At 43.7% G+C, this 23,385-nt stretch overlaps 1 protein-coding gene across 13 annotated transcripts in view; it reads left to right on the top strand.

Annotated features, from left to right (window-relative positions):
* The window catches only part of zbbx (zinc finger, B-box domain containing), a 165,097-nt gene that overhangs the window by 103,479 nt on the left and 38,233 nt on the right, over positions 1-23,385 (top strand). For all 13 annotated transcript variants that reach the window (XM_038816049.1, XM_038816052.1, XM_038816053.1 and 10 more), the window contains 2 exons: positions 3,766-4,103; positions 14,133-14,295. In XM_038816049.1, the coding sequence (XP_038671977.1) occupies positions 3,766-4,103; positions 14,133-14,295 (501 nt within the window). The remainder of the gene's footprint in view (positions 1-3,765; positions 4,104-14,132; positions 14,296-23,385) is intronic.

Raw genomic sequence — 23,385 nt, 5'->3', positions numbered from 1 at the left:
CATCCTTGGAGCTCTCCTCCGAGATGTTCTCCTGGGAGGCTGGAAAGGGTGTCACCCGAGATGGGCCAGCGCCGTCGGCTGGAGGACCTGCAGGAGAATGGACATGTGGTAAGTGAGAGAGCTGGGTCGGTCAGAAAGACAATGACAACTCACATTTGATAGGTGCTTTGGCTGGGTCCCGGTGGTTGTTCACCTCTGCGACATCTTCCAACCTCCGCACTGGTGACCACTCTGTCCTCGGCCACCCCAGTCACTTTCAGGGCCCGCTCCTCGAAGTTGGTGAGGAACCTTGGGCGGGATTCTCCAATCCCGCGGCAGAGTGTCCACGCTGTCGTAAACACCGTCACGTTTTACGATGGCGTGAACTGGCCACTCCCACGTCTGCACGTCTAATTCTGGCCCCGAGAGGGGGCCAACTCGGCACTGGAGCGGTTCGTGCTGCTCCAGCTGCAGATCCCGGTGCAAACTTGGTGCCGCGGGATCCGCGCATGCGCAGTTGCGCTGGCGCCAACGAGGACATGCGCAGTGGTGCCGGCCCCAACACAACAAAGTGCAGGGCTACAGGGGCCGGCGTGTAGGAAAGGAGGCCCAGCCACAGAGGCAGGCCCACCGATCAGTGGGTCCCGATTGCGGGCCAGGACACATCGGAGCCCCCCCCTTCCCTGCCAAAGGGGGGGGCAAAAGGAAAGGGGGGTTGGAGGGAGGGTTGGGGGTCGCATGGAGAGTTGGAGGATAGATGCTCGCGTGGGGGGAAAGGTCCCGCGGGTAGGCCTTTGTGTCTCCTCACTCGTGCTGCCCTTTGTAGGTCATTGACCTTTTTCCGGCACTGGCGGCCAGTCCTCCTGGTCACACTCCCGGAGCTTGCAGCCGCCGCCACCTCATCCCAGGCAGCACTGGCTGCCCTGTGGCTTACCCTATGGGACCCTCGGGGGAACAGGACCTCTCTCCTGGCCGCCACTGCATCTAGGAACCTCCCCAGATCTGCATCCCTGAATCTTGGGGCCGGTCTCCTGGGCGCCAGTGTTGCAAGCTGGCTGGCGTTGAAAGAGCAAATGCTGCTCAAGTGCTACTCAACCTTACTAGTGGGGGCAGGCGAATCGGCTGGTGAGCCTTCATTTTCTACGAGAAGCCAATGGAGCCTCGTTCAGTGGACCAATTAACGTTAAATCGCATTGCTGGCCTTATTGGGCCTAGCACCGAGAAGCCCGCGGCAGTTCTCACTCACTGCAACACTTAGAAATCTTTCTGCAGAATGTGCCCCATGTCATTATTTTGGTGAATTGCGCCCCAGGTTTTTCTGACAAAGTTTTCAAACCACAATTTTTGACCACTGACCTATTCACACGTTTTTCAGGACTTACTTCATCCAGGAATTTAAAAGATTTAGCTCACACCTTTGACTCTGCAATCCGTGGCATTCAAACTGGACCTCCATGTGAACCATGGAGTCCTCAGCTGCACAGTGAAGTTTCTATCATTATTAACTACAAGAACTATGCACTGCTGATCTCAAAGAAAACTGGCCACTAAGACCTCACAATCTCTGACATTAATTTCCTTATGGTGAGAGCTTTAGAAGATTTTTGGCATCCAACCGCATTGTTGAATTCTAGGAGACTAATGAGCCGATCCCACTGAAGTATTCTCTTTGACAGCATGCCAGGAAATAACAAACCAGTTTTGTCATTCACATTTTATAATTTTATAGACATACATACACAGGGGTAGAAGTAAATCATAAGCAAACTTTAATTTTATTATTTTAAAAATCTGTGCAATTTTTATCATAGAATGGGGAAATTTCCCTTTCTACAATTTCTTTAGTTTTTCAGAGTTAGAGAGATTGTTCTGCAGTTATGAAGAACTTAGTAAGCTTTTAAAATCCCAATTTCAGCTTATTATGCATGATGTGACTTTTTCAAAGGTTTTTATTTAGCGAGAATAGAAACATAAAAAGCAGGAGGTTCATGTCAATGATTGCTAATGGACTATCGTCCACAAGGACTTCAACGCATTCTACGGAGAAATACGGAACCACTGACAGCAATTTCTGGATTTCGACTTTTAACTCCGCATTGTGATTGGCGGATGTTGCTGTCAGTTTTACAGAATAATGACAGTTTCACCATCATTATAACTGCAAAATGCAGGCCAATATATATCTTCAATACTACCGTCAAATATGCTTGTGTTTGCTAATATAGAATAATCATAATGTTTCCTATCCAAAAGATATTTCCATTCCAGAACTTAACAAGTACCAACAGATTCTGTCACGAGAAGTTATACAAAGAGCAGGATATAGTTAAAACATTATTTAAATTTTATCATGGCTAATCCACCTAAGCCACACATCTTTAGACGGTCGGAGGAAACTCATGCAGACACAGGGAGAACGTACAAACTCCACGTAGATAGTCACCCACGGCAGGATTTGAACCTGGGTCCCTTGCGCTGTGAGGCTGCTGTGCTAACCAATGTGCCACCCTATTATAATAGTTAATGGCTTTTTGAACTGGGTCCTGTATCCTGTTCCGACTGGAAAAAAAAACCCTCAGCATTATTTTCAAATAGCGGTAATGTATTTTGTCTGTGTAAGTTAAATATCCATCTGTTGTCATCGTCAAATTCTTTCTTTTTTTTTTAAATTTAAGAGAACCCAATTATTTTTTTCCAATTGAGGGGCAATTTAGCCTGGTCAATCCACCTAGCCTGCACATCTTTGGGTTGTGGGGGCGAAACCCACTCAAACACGGGGAGAATGTGCAAACTCCACACGGACAGTGACCCAGAGCCGGGATCGAACCTGGGACCTCGGCGCCGTGAGGCAGCAGTGCTAACCCACTGTGCCACCGTGTTGCCCGAAATTCTTTCTTAATACTTGGTCTTGGCCTTTTCATCTAGCTCGTTGTTAGCCAATTCCACAAATGTATTAGCCTTAATACACACTTTTTAAAAAATGACTGCTTCTAATTTTTAATTTGTTTTTGACCCTTTTCTCAGTAATAATTTTGCTGCATTATAGTTCATACTATTTTGCCATTTGTACTCAAGTAATGCAAAGTTGTTTTAATTTTTTAAGTATGCCACTATCAAATTATGTTACAATGTTGGTATGACTCTGATGCATGAGCAGCTTATTTTAAAAGGAAAGCAAAATACTGCAGCCGCTGGATAACTGGAATTAAAATAGAAAGTGCTTGGAATATTCCACAGGTCAGACAGCATCTGTGGAGAGCGGAACAGGTTTACTATTTCAGTAGTGATTACCGTCCAGTTTAAAAAGTCATTAACTATTATAATAGGGTTGCACATTGGTTAGCACAGCAGCCTCACAGCGCAAGGGACCCAGGTTCAAATCCTGCCGTGGGTGACTATGTGGAGTTTGTACGTTCTCCCCGTGTCTGCGTGAGTTTCCTCCGACCGTCTAAAGATGTGTGGATTAGGTGGATTAGACATGATAAATTGCCACTTCGTGTTCAGGCATGTGCAGGTTAGGTTATGGGGTGGAATGGGGAGTGGACATGGGTAGAGTGCTCATTCGAATGGTTGGTGTAGCCTCAGTGGGCCGAATGGCCTCCTTCTGCACTGTAGAGAGTCTACAATTATTGCTGTACTAATTTGGTACTATTTTATTGTGTCTAAAATATTAAAAGTGCAGCTTATTGGTATTTAATATTATTGGTTTAATCGCTTTATGTTTATAAATTATTTTTTAAAAGTCTTGTGCATCAAAATACAATTTTTTTTCTCCAAACTTTACAGATTCCTCAACAACTGACAGGAATGATTCAGTTTCAAACTGCAAGACATCTCTGCCTCACGATGAACAAGTGAAAGGAAAGCAATGTGGTGGAAGACTGAATACAGTCATGCCTGATTGTGACAGTAGTTCATCCAGCAAACAAGGATTTGTAAACCACATCCCTGATAGAACAAACACTGTTACTTCTATATTGCCATCTCAGAGGACTTCAGTGTTTTCAAATGTTGCACTCGGAGACCCTTCTGCATTGGAAATTTCAGAAGAATTTGGCCATAAGCTGCAGATAGTCAGTTCAAAAGACAGCAAAAACACTGGCCTCACTTCCAAACCATCGAATGTAAGGTTTATAATAAGATCTTAATTCCTCATATAAATTTTCCATATTTTCTTAAATTAAGGCCGCTAAACTCGCACAGTGCTGGCATCTCTCGGGAATGTTGTATAGCCGAGCTGATCTCCTATTTTTTCATACGCTCAGTGATTTGTTTAATGTTATAATACAACTTAGATATTAAGAATAGCTTATTGCTCCATTATTGCAAACTCGAGGAATGATTCCGAGCATATGATAATGCCTCATAAGATACATGATATTAAAGCAAATTAATTTGTAGAGACATTGCATGAAAGCAGAAAGTAATAGCAAGTCTCAGTGGATGTTTCTCAGATTGAGAGGAGGTTATTGTATCTGAAAACATCCCAAAATTCACACTGTTGGCTCACGCGAGAAACCAATCTGAAGCTCGCACACTGGTACTCTCTCGCAGTATTGAACAACACTGTGCAATTTCAAGGTGGAGCCGAGATTCACACAGTCATCTGGAGAGGTGGGACCTATGAAAGCCGGCAACACCCAGAATCATGAGATAGGAGCGGCCATTTTAAAGGACACCCCAATCTCTGATTTAAATAAAAGGTTGCCACTACCCCCTCCATGGGCAGGGGCACCCCCTCCATCGAGACACCCCCTCCCCCCCCACGGAAAATGGAAACCCCCTTCCATGGATAAGGGGAATCCCCGCATTGGAACTCCCCAGGAGGCCCCCGGCCAGGGGGCACTGTCAGAGTGCTGGGGCAATGTCCAGGGTATTTCCATCACCACCCGGTACTTCCCTGTACACCCCCGGCCGGCATGGTCATCTCAACTTTTTTGGTTGTGAAAACCTGTATTGATTTGTGCCTGCTGGATGTGATGTTACGATGAAGGCAGGTGTAGCAGTGTCAGGTCTGCTTCTGTAATGTTAATTTGTGCCCTTCTTGGGTGTGAACCGGCGGGTGAGGGGTATCTCATTCTGTGGCTTTACAAAGGTTCTGTACAACTGTAGCATGACTTGCCAATTTTTACACTCGAGGCCCCGTCCAATGAAGGGAAGAATTGCATATGCTTTCTTAACTACCTTGTGACAAGGTCCTTGTCCACTTGTGTTGCCACCCTCAAAGATCTGTGGACACGCACACCCAGATCTCTCTGACTTTCTATATTCCCAAGAGTTTTGCCAATTATGATATATTTTCTCTCTATGTTAGACCTACCAAAATACATTACCTCACATTTGTCTGGATTAAACTCCATTTGGCATTTCTCTGCCCAAGTCTCCAACCTATCTATGTCCTGCTGTATCTTTTGACAATCCTCAACACTATCTGCCACTCCACCAACCTTGGTGTCATCCGCGAACTTACTAATCAGACCGGCTACATTTTCCTCCAAATTGTTTATGTACACCACAAACAACAGAGGTCCAAGCACCGATCCCTGTAGAACACCACTAGTCACAACCTTCCATTCAGAAAAACACCCTTCTACTGCTACCCTTTGCCTGTATCCATCTTACCACCTCACCTCTGATCCTGCGTGACTTCACCTTTTGTACCAGTCAATTTTAAACTTGGCACAGGGGCTTCTGCAAACTTGCTCAACAGGCAACCGTTTGCAACCAAAGCAACCCCTAAAATCAAGAAATCAAATTGTCAATTGTATGACTATAATGGCAATGCTATCACTTCATTGGGATATTGCTGTTTATTGGTTACAAATCATGACACTGCCATATCTGTAAGACTTGAGGTTGGTGATTCAAACAGATCTTCACTCTCAGGTGCGCAAGCCTGTATGGATCTTCACCTAATTCAGAGAATTTATAATGCAAGTTCAACGGGAGACTGAGTGCCGATGCCGGAGTGAAACCTCGCCCCCTATCCCCCCCCCCCCCCCCCCCCCCCCCCGGGGGGGGGGGCTAGGAGTGGCGGCGCGTGAATCCCGAGCACCCGGCCTTGACGCTTGCGTCAAAGTGGCGCGCCGGGAATGACGCGGCCGGCGGTGCCGGAGTGACGTCAACCGCGCATGCGCGGTTGCCGTCTTCCCCTCCGCTGCCCCGCAAGACATGGTGGCTTGATCTTGCGGGGCGGCGGAGGAAAAAGAGTGCGTCGTTTACAGATGCCGGCCCGACGATCGGTGGGCACCGATCGCAGGCCAGACATCTGCTGAGCACGCCCATGGTGCTCGATCCTTCCTCCGCCCCCCACAGGCCCCACACTCACCTGTCGCGCGCTGTTCATGCCGGCAGCGACCAGGTGTGGTTGGCGCCGGCGTGAACCGGTCGGGTTCGGCAGGGGCCCATCCGGGCTGGAGAATTGCCGGTCGCCGTGAGAAACGGCGAGCGGCGATTCTCCGAGCGGCCTGTCGAAAAACGCGACACACCATTTTTGGGGGGGTGGGAGGATCGCGGGGGTGCCAGGGCGGCGTGGCGTGATTCGCCCGGCTATCCCCCGATTCTCCCACTCGTCGTGGGGTGCGGAGAATTGCGCTCCATCTCTTTCACCTGTTCACGACGACATACAAGGAATTCTTGATCGCTTCCCGCACGTCTTTGAAGGCATGGGTACTCTTCCCTTTCCATATAAAAGTCAGTTAAAGCCAGATGCCAAACCAGTGATACACACTGGTTCCTGCACCGATTTGTGAGAGATTGAAGCAAGAACTTGCACGTATGCAAAATCTTGGCATAATATCCAGAATAACAGCACCGACTGACTGGATCAGTTCAATGGTGTGTGTAAAGAAACCTTCTGGGGAATGAAGGATATGCATCGATCCAAAAGATCTTAATAAAAATATTAAGAGAGAGTACTATCCGATAACCAAGTGTGAAGAAATCACCAGCGAAATGGCAAATGCTCTATTTTTTTCCAAACTGGATCCCTCCAGAGGATTTTGGTAAATGCAATTAGATGACACAAACAAGAAGTTGTGTAAGTTTGACACCGTTTGGTCGATACTGTTTTAACAGAATGCCATTGGAATTATTTCACCATCGGAGATATTTAATCGAGTGATGGAAAAGATGACTGAAGGTATTGAATGTGTACGAGTGTATGTGGATGATATAATTGTCTGGCCATCTACAGGAGCAGAACACAATGCAGGGCTGTTGCAAGTATTCCAACAAGTACATAAATTTAGTTTGAAACTGAATAGAGCCAAATGTAATTTTGGTATCTCAACTCTGAAATTCCTTGGAGATCAAATTTCGGAACATGGTGTGCGACCTGACGATGACAAGATTGCTGCCATACAGAAAATGAAAGTCCCAGAGGACAAGAAAGCTGTGTTGAGATTCTTAGGTGTTGTGAATTTTCTGGGGAAGTTCATTCCTAACCTCTCGTCCAGAATTACTTCTTTGTGACATCTCATCAAAAAGTCGACCACATTTGCATGGACTGACACTCATCAAAAAGAATGGATTGATCTGAAGTCACAATTGACTACTGCATCTCTTCTTTCTTTCTTTGACCCCAACAGGAAAAAAAAAATCTCTTATGGATGCAAGTCAAAAGTCAAAGTGGAATTGGAGCAGTTCTACAAAGAGATGACAATTCTTTGTGGTTACCAGTTGCCTATGCTTCAAGAGCAATGACGCCTACTGAACCACGGTATGCCCAAATAGAAAAGGAATGCTTAGGTTTACTAATGAGAATTCTCAAGTTTCACGATTATATATATGGTCGTCCTACATTCATAGTCGAGACTGATCACAGACTACTTGTTCACATCATTCACAAGGATTTGAATGATATGACACCAAGGTTACAGCGTATCCTGATGAAGCTACGTAGATATGACCTTCGACTTGTATATACTCTAGGCAAGGAATTGATAATTGCTGACGCGTTATCACGTTCTGTTAACTCAGAACAGCAACCACCTGAATTTATTCAGCACAAAGAAGCTCAAGTGCAGCTTCGAGCTGAAACCTACGTGCCTCCAACGACAAACTGAAACTCATCCGTGATGAGACCAATAAAGATTCAATGTTACTTCATGTCATGGACCATTTAAACAATGGTTGGCCTAAAGGACATTGTTCCAAGTATAGAAACATACAAGCTGAACTCACAGTTGTTTATGGATTGTTATATCGACTCGATTGCATAGTGATTCCTAGGTCACTTAGACCCATGATTCTAAAACAGATACATGAAGGTCACCTTGGCATTGAAAAATGCAAGAGAAGAGCAAGACAAACTGTTTATTGGCCAGGTATCAACCGAGACATCACAAATCTTATACTTGAGTGTGAAACATGTCAAAAATACCAACCTGCACAATGGGAAGAAAAACCTCTACCACATGCATTGGAGAAAACTCCATGGTCTAAAGTAGGAATTGATTTGTTTCATTTCAATGGTCGTGATTACGTGTTAATCATAGACTAGTTTTCGAATTATCCTGATGTCATTAAATTGTCAGACTTGACTTCCAGATCTCTTATCAAGGCTACAAAAGAAATCTTTGCAAGACATTATATTCTGAACAGCAGTGCAATAATAAATTAGTCTTGTTTCAATTTTTTGATTGGTATATTCTTTGTCAACACTACATCAGGTCATTCTTGAAGAAAGGACAAAGAATACAACATATTACCAATCATGGTAATATAACAAGCACTTTCTAATTAACTGAGTCAAAAGCCTTGTTCTGATCGATGGAGGCCATGTAGAGTGGTTGATTTGCTCCTGGCATTTCTCTTGAAGTTATCAAGCAGTGAAAATCATGTCCGCTGTTCCACGGTTTGGTAGGGAGCCACATTGGCTTTCTGGAAGGATTTCTTCAAAGATTGGGAGAATGCGGCTAGCACGGATTCGGGCGATAATCTTTCCAGCAATGGAGAGTGGGGGATTCCTTGGTAGTTCCCATAGTCAATTTTGTCTCCTTTCTTGAGGATGGTGGAAATGACAGCATCCCTGAGGTTAGCATGAATTTCTCTCTTCTAGATTTTCAGCAACAGCTAATGGAGATGGCAGGTGATCTCTTCTTCAAGTTTGATACTCTCCTCTTGATCCTGTCCATTGATGTGGCTGTTCCATTCTTCGCTTCCATAGGAGTCCTAGATCATCTTTTATGGGGGGTTGGGGGATTTCCTCAAACACGTCCTCGTCTACGGTTGTATCAAAGTTTAGGGGTTCTTTGAAGTGTTCTCTCCATTGAAGGCCAATGTTTTCTCTATCTCTCAATAGGGATCCATTCTTACTCTGCACCGGTTTGAAGCCGAGGGTAATATGTCTATATATTGCCTTGGTGGCACTAAGAAGCCCTGTGCATCATGCTTGTCAGCGAGGAGCTGCAGCTCTTTAGCTTTCTCAGTCCATCATTGGTTCTTGATTTCCCTATTTCTTCCTTGTACCCCCACCATAGCTAATTGATGAGTTCTCGTCTTTGCCTTGCTGGTTATGTCCATTTTGCCAGGTGCGGAGAGCTTTGTCCTTCTTGTCAATGAGGTCTCGGGTGGTGTGGTCGTTCTCGACGAACCAGTCTTGTGGTTTCCTGGTCTTGTAGTTGATGGTTTCTTCACAGCTTGAAATGATGGCTGTCTTCAGCTCTTTCCAGTTTTCCTCCAATCCATTAGAATGGACAAGTTGGAGATTTTGGAGGTGACGTTGTTGGAAGTTCATTAGCATGCTTGACTCTTTGAGCTGCTCACCATTGATCTTTTTTTCTGAGCTGTTTTTTCACCTTTCAGTGGAGTTTGACAGACATAGATGAGCGGATGAGCTGGTGGTCTGTCCAGCAGTCATCTGCACTAGTCATCGCTACGTGACGAGGGCACATTTTTGGCCTTCGGCAGACAGATGTGACATATGTTTTAGAAAAATAAGAGAATGGTAAGAATGTAAGAATTCTTAAGATTCCATCCACATAAAACTTTGAAGCCGAGTTTACACACAGATTATCAATAAGTAAAATAAGATTCTGGATTTGTAAATATGGCATGAATATAAATGTAAGGATGTGACATTGAACTTGTGGAAGATTTGATGATCCCAATGTTGGAAAAGTGTGCATGCATTTCTGGTCACCCTATTTATAGTAAGCATTTTAGAGCTATGGAAATTGTACAAAAAATAATTAGCATAATTCCAGGAATGAGAGACGAATTAGAAAGAAACAATTGAAATATTAAGGCTTTTTTGCTGAAGCAAAGAAGAAAAACCAATAAAGCTAAAAGATTTGCAAAATATTTATCAGGATAAATAGTCAAAGATTATTTTTCTTAGTGAATTGGTAACAAGGGGACACTTTCAGGATTATTATTTGAATAATGAGAGAGTAGAATTTGAACGAAGGACTATTAGAACATAGTACACTTTACCACAAGTGATTATTAACATGAAATTGTATCAACATACTGAATATATTTTTGAAAAGGAAGACTGCAAAATATCCAGGGAAATATGAAAAATTGGTCTCGAGGAAATAGCACCATTTGAAGAGCAATGGTCAAATGTGTTGTAGTATGACTCTCGCTAACCTCCCTTTTTAAATCTAGAAACAGAACAATGCTAGTTCCTTCCTAAATCACTGCCTAAACATGTCGCTCTGTTCCATTTGATTAAAATCATCTTCTCTTGTTTCCATAAATTATAAGAATTATTCATTTCATTCTGTAAAGGTTATGCAAGCAATCCTGTATGCTAAAAATACCTTTTTCTGTGGGTGTACCCTCTTGTGTATCCAGGTAGTCAGCTGGGTGACTGTATTAGACTGCATTATGACCAAGTGAGATGACAGCCTGCTCATACAATAACTTATTCAAAATAGAAAGAGAGGCAAAGAAAAATGTTTGGTTCTGCAGAGCACTGATGAGAATCCTACTCAAATAAGTCTTGTGTTCATTTGCATAGTCTCTCCTTCTCTGTCTTTTGCTAATTGCCTTAAATCTGCCCTCAGGTTCTCAGTTCTTTCACCAAAATCAACAGTTTCTCCATATACTCTGTCCAGACCCTTTATGCTTTTAAATACCTCCATTAAGTCTCCTCTCTACCCTCTTTTGTTCAAGGAGAACAGACCCAACTTCACCAATCTGTCCACCTAACTGAAGTTCCTTATTCCAGGAACTAAACTCATGAATCTATTCGGCACCCTTTATGATGCCATCACATCCCTCCTAAATTAAAGTGCTCAGAACTGGGCGCAGTAATCAGTTAAGACCATAAGACCATAAGACATAGGAGTGGAAGTAAGGCCATTCGGCCCATCGAGTCCACTCCGCCATTCAATCATGGCTGATGGGCATTTCAACTTCACCTACCAGCATTCTCCCTGTAGCCCTTAATTCCTCGCGACATCAAGAATTTATCTATCTCTGCCTTGAAGCCATTTAGCGTCCCGGCCTCCACTGCACTCCGCGGCAATGAATTCCACAGGCCCACCACTCTCTGGCTGAAGAAATGTCTCCGCATTTCTGTTCTGAATTTACCCCCTCTAATTCTAAGGCTGTGCCCACGGGTCCTCGTCTCCTCGCCTAACGGAAACAGTTTCTTTGCGTCCACCCTTTCTAAGCCATGTATTATCTTGTAAGTTTCTATTAGATCTCCCCTTAACCTTCTAAACTCCAATGAATACAATCCCAGGATCCTCAGCCGTTCCTCATATGTTAGACCCGCCATTCCAGGGATCATCCGTGTGAAGTTGAGGTTGAATCAGTGTTTTATACGGGTTAACAACATAGCTTCCTTCCTTTTGTATTCTATGCCCCTGTTGATAAAGCGCAGGATGCTATATATTGTATCTCTCAACCTGTCCTGCCACCTTCAATGATTTATGCACATATACATTCAGATTCCTCTGTTTCTGCAATTCCTTTAGAATTGTACCCTTTATATTGTTTCTCTATGTTCTTCTTACAAAAACTAATCACTTCATACTTCTCTATATTAAGTTTCATCTTCCGCTTGTCCGCCCATTCAACCACCCTGCCTATGTCCTTACACCAACCTCCTCATGGTTCCCAATACTTCATAGTTTTGTATTGTCTGCTAATTTTGAAATTTGTGCCCTGTACACCAGGGTTTAAATCATTAGTATATGTCTGAAAGTGCTGGAGTCCTAACGCCAACCCTTGGGGAGCACTGTTATAAACATTCCAGTTTGAAAAACAACCCATACTCTGCTTCCTGTCACTCAGCCAATTTTATATTTGTGTTGCACTGTCCATTTTATTCCATGAGCTCTAGCTTTTCTCACATCTGTTGTGCTGCAATTTTATCAAATTTGAAAGTTTGTGCACATTAACAGCATTAGCCTCAGTAACCCTCTCTGTTACCTGTTCAAAACCAGGAGCACGCTAACTAAACAAGATTTGCCTGTACCAAATCTGAGCTGGTTTTTCTTAATTAACCAGCATTTGCACAAGTGACTACTAATTTTGTCTCAAATTATAATTTCTAAAAGAAGCTTCCCCGCCGCCAAGGTTAAACTGGCCTTCAATTGCTGTACTTTACACACTTCAGTGAACAAGGATGTAACATTTGAAATTCTTCTTTACTTTGGTACCATCTCTGTATCTAAGAAAGATTGGAAAAGTCTGGCCAGTGTCTCTGCAATTTCCACTCTCATTTCTTCACTAACCTTGGATGCATCTCATCCAGTCCTGGTGCCTTATCAACTTTTAAGTGCAGACAGCCTATCCAATATATTTTCCTTATCAATTTTAAACCCTTCAAGTATATGAACTACCTCTTTTACCATGACCGGGGCTGCATTTTTTCCATGCCTCTTGACTCCATACATAAATCCCCTTTTGGTCCCTAATTGGCCCCACCCCTCCTTCTTACCAACCTTTTACTATTTATATGCCTATGGAAGACTTGCATTCCCTTTTGTTTAGCTACCAGTCTCTTCTCATGCTTTCTCTTTGCTTCAGTTTCTGCTTTTTCAATTCCGCTATGAATATTTATATATTCAGCTTGGTTCTTGGTTGTATTATCCACCTGACAGCCATCATAAACATTTTTTTTCCTGTTTCATCATACTCTCTATCTCTCTTGTCATCCAGGGAACCCTACCATTGTTTGCCCTACCTTTTCAGTTCGTGGGAATATGCCTTGACTCTGCTCAAACAATCTCTTTGAAGGCAATCCATTGTTCAGTTAGTCTTACCTGGTTTAGCTCACTGGGTTAAATCGCTGGCTTTTATAGCGGACCAAGCAGGCCAGCAGCACGGTTCGATTCCCGTACCAGCCTCCCCGGACAGGCGCCGGAATGTGGCGACTAGGGGCTTTTCACAGTAACTTCATTGAAGCCTACTCGTGACAATAAGTGATTTTCATTTTCATTTCATTACCTGCCAAACTTTGATTCCAATTTATCTGGGTAAGATCCAATTTTAATCCATTGAAGTAGTTTTATCACCAGTTAATTATTTTTAGTCTGGATAGTCCATTCTTATCACAGCCAACCTAAACCTTACGATCCAATGATCACTGTGGCCTGAATGTTCCCCTTTTGGCACATGGACCAACTCATTCCCAAACATCAGGTCTAACAATGCCTCTTTTGACATTGGACGGGAAACGTACTACTGTAGGGAATTCTCCTGAGTGCATTTTAGGAATTGTTGTCCCGCTCTGTCCTTTACACTACTACTATCCCAGTCTATATTCAGATAATTAAAGTCCCCCATTGTAACTTCTCTGTAATTATTGCACTTCTCTGTAATTTCCTTGCCTGTTGGTTTCTGTACAATTTCCTCACAGTTGGTGGCCTCTGGACCACTATAAATGCAAGTTACTTCTTAAAACATATTAATTTACAATGTTATAAAACCAATATTTGACAATAGTTAATATGGTATTCTCTTTTTATGACATGTACATTATCATTTTAAAACCATCATGAGTAAATGGCCAATGTGTCATGAACAGTAAACGGAAAATGCAGTAATTGTTGATAATTGCAGGTAAATGGTAACTTGATCTCTCGTTAAAAAGCATGAACTGGCACAGATGTGAATTTTTGGTCTGTAACTTCTACATTTTTCTAAGGTAACACAAATATTTTTGCATCAATTTGTTTCAATCTTTATAGGAATTGCATGAGATCACTCGTTGTCAAGATATTGATGCTAACCAGTATCTGGGCTTGGAAGGTTTCTTCACCTTGCAAATGGATCCTGATCAAATTGCTGCAGAACCCTTTGCAAAACGAGTGATCAAAGATGAAAAACACATAACAGAAACACTTATAATAGGTATGACATCCTATATTTATATGAAATCAGGCAGAATTCAGATTGGCTGTAACTGCCAGTTATTTCAATAAATATACAGTATCTGAAAATCAGTTGTAACTGTAAAATGAAGTTCAATAATTTTTGCATTGCATGTTAAAACCTTTCAGGAAATGTAGACAGTAAATACAGTGATGTATTGGTCAGAATGCTATCTTTTTGAATTGGTTTTGAATTCAGCCAAGTTAGATTGAAAGAAAGTCTTTATGGGGTTTGTTGGATGACAACATGAAAGTATCTCAATTGTCTAAATTTAGTTCCAAAGCTGCCTGGGTCTAAATATCAATAATTCAGGAGTAATTGTCAATTTTATTTAGGGACTAATCGGGTAGGTTTTCATCTCTACTACTTGGATGGTTGTAGAAAGGAAAATCTAACAGGGAGATGCTATGTGTTAAAAACAAATTCTAGAATTTCTTTCAATTTATATTAATGAGAGAAGAATTTGACGGGTTCTGTAAAAAGCTTGAAATTCTCTGCCACCAGACTTCCTTTGTGCTCTGCCCATTTGCTCCTTAATATCTAGGTAGTAAAGACAAAATCCCATGGTGTTTATAAAAGTGAATTTAGAGGTACCCTTCTGAAATCGTGAAAGCAAATTTTTTAAACAGTATGAAGAGAGTTTTGCCCTGCATTTAGGTTGGGCTCTATAAAAACTAGGAAGTTGGAGAAAAAAGAAGGTTACATATTATATATGATTAAGTCATAAATCCATTCTTCATGAACGGTTTTATAATGTATTACACATATCATATGGAGGAAACTTTCTCCTGCTTGAATACAGAAATCGCCGTTGGAGATGGTGGACAGGCTTTGGGGAGTCAGGAGATGAGTTACTCATCACAATATTCCCAGCTTTTGATCTGCTTTTGTAGCCACTGTATTTATATGGCTAATCTAGTTTAGTATCTGGACAATGGAAACCCCCCGGCATGTTGATCGTGAGGGATTCAGTGATAATTTAGTTGAATGTGAAGGGGAGATGGTTAATATCCCTTTCATGTTGGAGATGGTCTTTGCCTGGCATTTTTGTGGCATGAATGATGCTTGTCACTTATTAATTCAAATCTGAATGTTGTCCAGATCTTGCTACAAGTGAGCGTGGATTGCTTCGCTAATTGAGGAGTTATGAATGCCACAGAGCACTGTGCAATCGTCAGCAAATGTCCCTGATTTTGATCGTATGATGGAGAGAAGGACAGTGCTGATGCAGCTGAAAAGAAAGGGCAGCACGGTAGCACAGTGGTTAGCACAGTTGCTTCACAGCTCCAGGGTCCCAGTTTCGATTCTCGACTTGGGTCACTGTCTGCGGAGTCTGCATGTTCTCCCCGTGTCTGCGTGGGTTTCCTCCGGGTACTCCAGTTTCCTCCTACAGTCCAAAGATGTGCAGGTTAGGTGGATTGGCCATGCTAAATTGCCCTTAGTGTCCAAAAAAGGTTGTGTGGGGTTACTGGGTTACGGTGATAGAGTGATGGTGTGGCCTTGGGTAGGGTGCTCTTTCCAAGAGCCGGTGCAGACTCGATGGGCCGAGTGGCCTCCTTCTGCACTGTAAATTCTATGATTCTATGAGAACACCATCCTGAGGAGCTTCTGGAGTGATGTCCTTGCACTTACATGATGCCTTCAACAACCAAACCAACTTCCTTTGTGTTTGGTATGACTCCAACCAGTGATTAGTTTTCCCCTGATTCCCATTGATTTCATTTTTGCTCGAGTTTATGGATGCCACATTCAGTAATATGCTGTTTTGATGTCAAGAGCAGTCACTCTCACCTCATCTTTTAAGTTCAGCTATCTTGTCCATGGTTGAACTGAAGCTGTAACGAGGGCATTCATTTATGAGGTTCCAGGAATAGAGCCCAAGCCATTTGCTCACCAAGCAAGCGTGGTGCTGAAGTAGGGTGCATTAGGGCAGCATGTGGTGCAGTGGTTAGCATTGGGACTACTGCGCTGAGGACCCGGGTTCGAATCCCAGCCCTAGGTCACTGTCCGTGTGGAGTTTGCACATTCTCCCCATGCCTGCGTGAAGTTCACCCCCATAACCCAAAGATGTGCTGGTTAGGTGGATTGACCATGCTAAATTGCCCCTTAATTGGAAAAGAAAAATAATTGGCTACTCTAAATTTAAAAAAAAAGAAGTAGGGTGCATCAAATAATACGAACCCTGATCAGATCATTTTGTGCTGTACTTCACATATACTCATGAATGGGTCTAACGCTGTCACATTCCCTGCAAAGTGCTCAGTGTACCACAAATTGCCCTGGAATCTCAAAACTGTGAGCAGCAGGTGAAGTGCACTGCTGCTCACATTTTTGAGATTCCAGTCACACTGCTCCAATGCAGTAACAACATGAGTGGTATTCACCACCGCCAGAAATACATTCTGCCTATCACACAAATGAGTAATGTGGTATACGAATTTCAGTGCCAGTGTGATGCTACATTTGTAGACCATACATCCGAAAGACTGGCAGATGGTATCAAACAGCATGTACGACAGTTGATTGAAGTAATTTTTACTTTTAATTTTTGCAATGGGCAAAGTACAGAACGTACCCAATCAGCTTATGCTTGCAAAACAGAGTGTCCAACATTAGATCTGATTCGACAATTGGAAAACCTAATCCTCAGTGTGCTAAACGTCACACTGCCAGCCATTCTGAGATTGTCAGTTGGGCTCGCAGTGTGGTAGACTGCTGAAATCAAGGTGAAAAGCTTTGACAAAATGGTTTTTCAGCAATGCTTAAAGGAATGGGTTTTCTATCTGTAGTTTTTTGTCGTGCCTTCTGATTAATTTGTATCCACGTTGTGTGCCCCTATCCATGTGGAATTTCGAGAGGAAATGGTCCGGATTCTCCATTCTGGAGTCTAAGTGGTCCCGCCAATGGAGACTCACTCTTGGTCGCAGCTGGCGCGAGGAACGGCGCCCAGGTGTGATTTCCTCTCCTTTTCCATGCAAATGTACTCATGGAATCTCTGCCAGAATCCTGGTACTGGGCTGCCATTTTGAACGTGGCGGTCTGATACCGAGGTCCGGGGGCCGGCCCCCACCAAAATACAAATCTTGCACCCCCTCCACTGACAAATAGGGACATCCTCCCCCCCTGCCCCCGCAACCACCACGGAAATTGTGGGTCACTCTCCCGCTGCAGCACCCATACATGAGGATGACCCGACACCCCCCCAACAACCCCCATCAGACCCCCAACAGAAATCTTCTGATTAGACCCCAACAGAGATCCCCCCAACAGAGACTTTCTCCAACAGAGAGACCCGCCCCCCCCAACAGAGATCCCTCCCTCCAATGGAGAAACTTCCATCAGGGACAATCCCATCAGGGACCCCTGCCTGAAAGCTGAAGAGTAGTCAAGGCAGTAGGGTGAAACATCACTGCATTTTCACTTACCCCTTCTTAACATCTGCTGCCTCAGACAATAGTGTTTAAAACAGTAGCTGTTACAAGTGTCAGAGGATTCCTCAAAAGGCAGGTGCACTGCAAAAGTCCCTTGACAATCCCTTGACTGCATTTTTGAAATGCAAATCTTCCATTCAATTTCACACAGCAATACATTGCATTAGCTAGCGATTGACAGTTTTATTACTACAGAGAAAGCTGCTTGGTGGATTGCTGACTCATCTTTCCCTTCACGCTTCACTGCATCTCAAGAACCCTGCTTTGATGTTGACCACAATGTTTACAAACACTCGCTATGATTGACAGCTCCTCACCACACCAAAACCAGCTAAGTGCTTTGACTTCCTCTTTTTCACAGACAGTTCGGGTAGGTGGTGGAGGGGACATTGTTTGCCTTGTGGGGGTGAGGGGACCTTCCGGAGGACTTGGGGCGGCACCTCTGTTATGTATTAACACCCTAGACCCACCACGGGGTCTACCGTGTAAGGGCGACGATTGTAAATACCTGCAGCAAATCATGCTCGCGTGAATCCCAGCGGAGAGGGTTGGAGCATCATGTGTTGCTGGAGAATCGGACATCCAGCCCGTTCATCGGATGCAAATGACCAATTTGCATGATACCGCCGGCATGGGGCATGTAATTCACTGCTGGCGTGGGACCAGAGCATCGGGACTGAATTCCTCGGGTGAGAGAGTTGCTCTATGATGAGAGGCTACGTAGATTGGGCCTAGATTTTCAGGAGAAGAATAAGACGTGATCTCATTGAAAAATAGAAGATTATCCAAGCGTCATTAGTATTTGGAATTATCTTCCCCAGTGAACAGTAGAGTCGGGATCATTGAATATATTCAAGGCTGATCTAGATAGATTTTTGATTGAAAAGGCAATAAAGTGGAGTTAAAGCCACAACCAGATTAGCCATGGTTGCATTGAATGGCAAAACAAACTCAAGGGGCCAAATTACCTATTCCTGCTCCTATGTCTTATATTCTTCTAAAAGAACTTGTCAGGGTAGACCCTGAAAGGTTGATTACCTGTCTGGGAAATCTAAAACATAATGGCTTAGCCTCAGAATAAGGGATTTAGGATTGAGATGAGAATTCTTTTCCATTCAGAGGGTTGTGAATCTTTGTAATTCTTTATCCAGAGGGTTGTTGGATAATCCGTCATTGACTATGTTTAAAGCTGGCATCGATAGAGTATAAAGGGATATGGAAGCCGATGGGAAAGTGGAGTGTGTCAGAAATTCTGCCACAATCATACTGACTGACGGAGCAGGCTCAAGAGGATGTATGATCTATCTTATTCCAAAATATTCTTGCTTACCATGAATCTTCCTTGTAATGAGAGTTTAAAACCTGTACCAGCTACAAGATAGTGCTTGATTGCACATAGTCATTCACTGAAAGACAATTGTGCCTTCACGAATTTTAAGCTTCCTCCGTTTTAATAAGCCTGGCACAAAACCACTCCCTATCTATTCTTTTTAACCAGAGAGTGTTTTCAAAATAATTTTCTACGGGCAGGATTCATTATAATAGTTTTCTAAGTCACGGGTTTTTCCAGGAGTTTGCTGCTGGCTCTGTCGGCAAGTTCCTCACCACTATCCAATGACACTTAGGAGGTGGATTCTTCTGTCCCGCCTTCCGCCACGGGCAGGATGCGGATCATGTATAGGTCCATTGACCTCGGGTGGGACTTTCCAGTCACCAGGCAGGTGCGGCCGGAGAACCCACCCTCAGTCATTTATTTGGGCCCTGGGGAGTTACCCACCGGTTTAGCCCACGCTTCGAATTTTTTTCAGCACTGGGGCCATAAACTCATAGATCGGGCTGCCATTTTGAAAGGGTGCCCCAATCTCTAAGTGAGCATATGGGTCCCCCCCACCCACAACAAGTGAGGATACCCAGTCGATACGCCCCTATCTCCCCAGAGGCCTTTACTTACATGCCCTGCACACCTCCACCCTTCAAACCCCACCTCTATCCTCTTTTCATGGGCATGGACCCTCACAGACCCTGACCCTGCAGTGCAACCCTGGCACTCAGGCACCTTTGCACTGCCACCCGAGCAGTGCCCCTGTCAGTTGCAGTGCCACCCGGGCACCTTGGCAGTGGTGAAAGATTCACTAATCTTGTCCAAAGAGCAAAAAAAAAAATCACTACTTGTTCCTTCAGGAACTATAGCAGGAAAGAAGGAGCAATGCAGCTATCTACCGAGTAACCCAGACAATTATCACTCATGTACTTTCTTAGTTGTGCTTAATTGGTCAGAGTAGGAGCTGCTGAATTATGGCTATGTGACTTTAAATCTTTTTACAATTTCTTGCACAGTTCATGCTCAAGATATTGAATTCAATCTCATGAATCAACACATGCTGAATCAGTCAATAACACTTGTGACATCAGTAATAACACTACTTGCTGCACTCATAACTGCTTTACTGTATCATTCAACAAAAAATCAACACAAGAACGTATTTGTGTTGTCCAGATTGAACAAAATAAAAAAATATCGAAACAGAGAAAATAGGAGCAGGAGTATTCCAGTTGGCCCTTCGAGCCTGCTCCACCATTCATTATGATCATGGCTGATAATCCAACTCAGAAACCTGTTCCCGTATTCCCCCATATCTTTTAATCCCTTTAACCCCACGAGCTATATCTAATTCCTTCTGCAAAACTGTTGTGGCCTTAACTGCTTTCTCTGACAGTGAATTCCACAGGCTCACCAATCTCTGGGTGAAGAAATTTCTGCTCTTCTTAGTCCTACAGGGTTTACTCTGTATCCTTAGACTGTGACCCCTAGTTCTGGACTCCCCTGTCATTTGGAGCATCCTTCCTGCATCTACCATGTCTAGCCCTGTTAGAATTTTATAGGTTTCAGTTTTTATACACTAATGTCTTGTCAATGTCAAATCTATGTCAAAAGCCTTCTGAAAGCCTTCTGAAAATCCAAGTAAACTACATCCACTGACTACCTTGCCAACTCTATTTACATCATCGAAGAATTTCAGTAGATTTGTCAAGCGTGATTTCCCTTTCGTAAATCCATGCTGACTTTGTCTGATCCTGCCACTGTTTTCCAAGTGCTCGGCTATCAAATCTTTTATAATGGATTCTAGCATTTTCCCCACTACTGACATCAGGCTGACTGGTCTATAATTCTGTTTTCTCGCAACCTCCGTTTTTAAATGTTGGAGTTATATTAGCTGCCCTCCAATTTGTAGGAACAGTTCAAGAGTGTATAAAATCTTGAAAGATGGCCACCAATTCTTCCACTGTTCCGAGGGCCACTTCCTTGACTACTCTTGGATGTAGATTATTAGGCCCTTGGAATTTATTGACCTTCAATCCCTTCAATTTCCCCAAAACGATTTCCCTACTAATACTGCTTTCCTTTAGTTCCTCCCTCTCACTAAACCCTGTGTTCCGCAACATTTTTGGTACTTTATTTCTGTCCTCTGTTATGAAGAACCAATTGTTTTCTGACTAAAATCATTTTTGCTCCTGAAGTGCATTCTATATGTCAGTCTACATGTGAAACGCATCAGGCTGGATTCTCCATTCCTGAGACTAAAGGCGGGATTCTCCCGAATCCCCGCGAAGGCTCAAAAGTGTAAAAACCAGCCCGAACCCCTCTGGCGCAGGCCAACCGGAAGTTGCAGAATCCTCCGCAATTCCGGGGGCTAGGCCGGCAGCGGAGCAGTTGGCGCCGCGCCGAAGGGCCGATGTGAGTTAGCGCATGTGCAGACCCGCACTAGTGATAATTTACCAAAGTTCACTAGACTCTTGGGTGGTCCCTTCGGATTGGAAATTAGCAAACGTGACACCATTGTTTAAAAAAGGAGGCAGGTAGAAAGCGGTTAATTATAGGCCAGTTAGCTTAACTTCAGTAGTAGGGAGGATGCTGGAATCTATCATCAAGGAAGAAGTAGCGAGACATCTGGATGGAAATTGTTCCATTGGACAGACGCAGCATGGGTTCATAAAAGGCAGGTTGTGCCTAACTAATTTAGTGGAATCTTTTGTGGACATTACCAGTGCAGTAGATAACGGAGAGCCAATGGATGTGGTATATCTGGATTTTCAGAAAGCTTTAGACAAGGTACCACACAAAAGGTTGCTGCATAAGATAAAGATGCATGGCTTTAAGAGTAAAGTACAGTAGTCCCCCTTTATAACGCGGGTGTTGGGGTCCAAGACAGCCACCCGCGTTGCATCCGAGCCGCGGATATCCACGATGGGGGTTTTAAATTTATTTTAAAATCTATGCATGCGCTTCCCATTGTGAGTCTACGGGGGGAGAGGTCAGACCCCCGTAGACTCACAATGGGAAGCGCATGCATAGATTTTAAAATAAATTTAAAACCCCCATCGTGGATCTAATTAAAACAAGCACTGCTGCATTTTTAACAACTTAAAAGTTGGATTGGAGGGAGAGAGCAGCCGGAAGTGTCAATTTCAGCGGCCGGCTGCTCTCTCCCTCCAATCAGCCGGCAGTGTCAATTTCAGCGGCCGGCTGATTGTTTCAGTGAGAGAGCAGCTTCCCTCTCCGGATCAAAGTGAGCCGGCTGCTGAAATTGACACTGTCGGCTGATTGGAGGGAGAGAGCAGCCAGCAGTGTCAATTTCAGCGGCCGGCTCACTTTGATCCGAAGAGGGAAGCTGACGGTTGGGGTCCATAAGCCCCCCCCCCCCGCCGTATATCGCAAACCGCAGTATTGCGGAGCGCGGTATAACGGGGAACTACTGTAGTAGCATGGATAGAGGATTGATTAATTAATAGATAGCAAAAAGTGGGGGTTAATGGGTGTTTCTCTGGTTGGCAATCAGTAGCTAGTGGTGTCCCTCAGGGATCAGTGTTGGGCCCACAATTGTTCACAATTTACATCGATCATTTGGAGTTGGGGACCAAGTGCAATGTGTCCACGTTTGCAGACGACACTAAGATGAGTGGTAAAGCTAAACATGTAGAGGATATTGGAAGTCTTCAGACGGATTTGGATAGTTTAAGTGAATGGGCTAGGGTCTGGCAGATGGAATACAATGTTGACAAATGTGAGGTTATCCATTTTGGTAGGAATAACAGCAAAAGGGATTATTATTTAAATGATAAAATATTAAAACATGCTGCTGTGCAAAGGGAAATGGCTGTCCTAGTGCATGAGTCGCAAAAGTTGGTTTACAGGTGCAACAGGTGATTCAGAAGGCAAATAGAGTTTTGTCCTTCATTGCTAGAGAGATGGAGTTTAAGATTAGGGATGTTATGCTGGAACTGTATAAGGTATTAGTGAGGCCTGGAGTATTGTGTTCAGTTTTGGTCTCCTTACCTGAGAAAGGATGTACTGGCGCTGGAGGGTGTGCAGAGGAGATTCACTAGGTTAATCCCAGAGTTGAGAGGGATTGGATTATGAGATGTTGAGAAGACTGGGACTGTACTCTTTGGAATTTAGAAGGATGCGGGGGGGATCTTATAGAAACATGTAATATTATGAAAGGAATAGATAGGATAGATGCGGGCAGGTTGTTTCTACTGGCGGGTGAAAGCAGAACTAGGGGGCATAGCCTCAAAATAAGGGGAAGTAGATTTGGAACTGAGCTTAGGAGGAACTTCTTCACCCAAAGGGTTGTGA

Source organism: Scyliorhinus canicula, chromosome 13 (genome assembly GCF_902713615.1).
Source record: "Scyliorhinus canicula chromosome 13, sScyCan1.1, whole genome shotgun sequence".
Classification (NCBI taxonomy): domain Eukaryota; kingdom Metazoa; phylum Chordata; class Chondrichthyes; order Carcharhiniformes; family Scyliorhinidae; genus Scyliorhinus; species Scyliorhinus canicula.
Note: the sequence above shows the minus strand (reverse complement) of the source record. Positions and strands in the feature narration are given on the sequence as shown.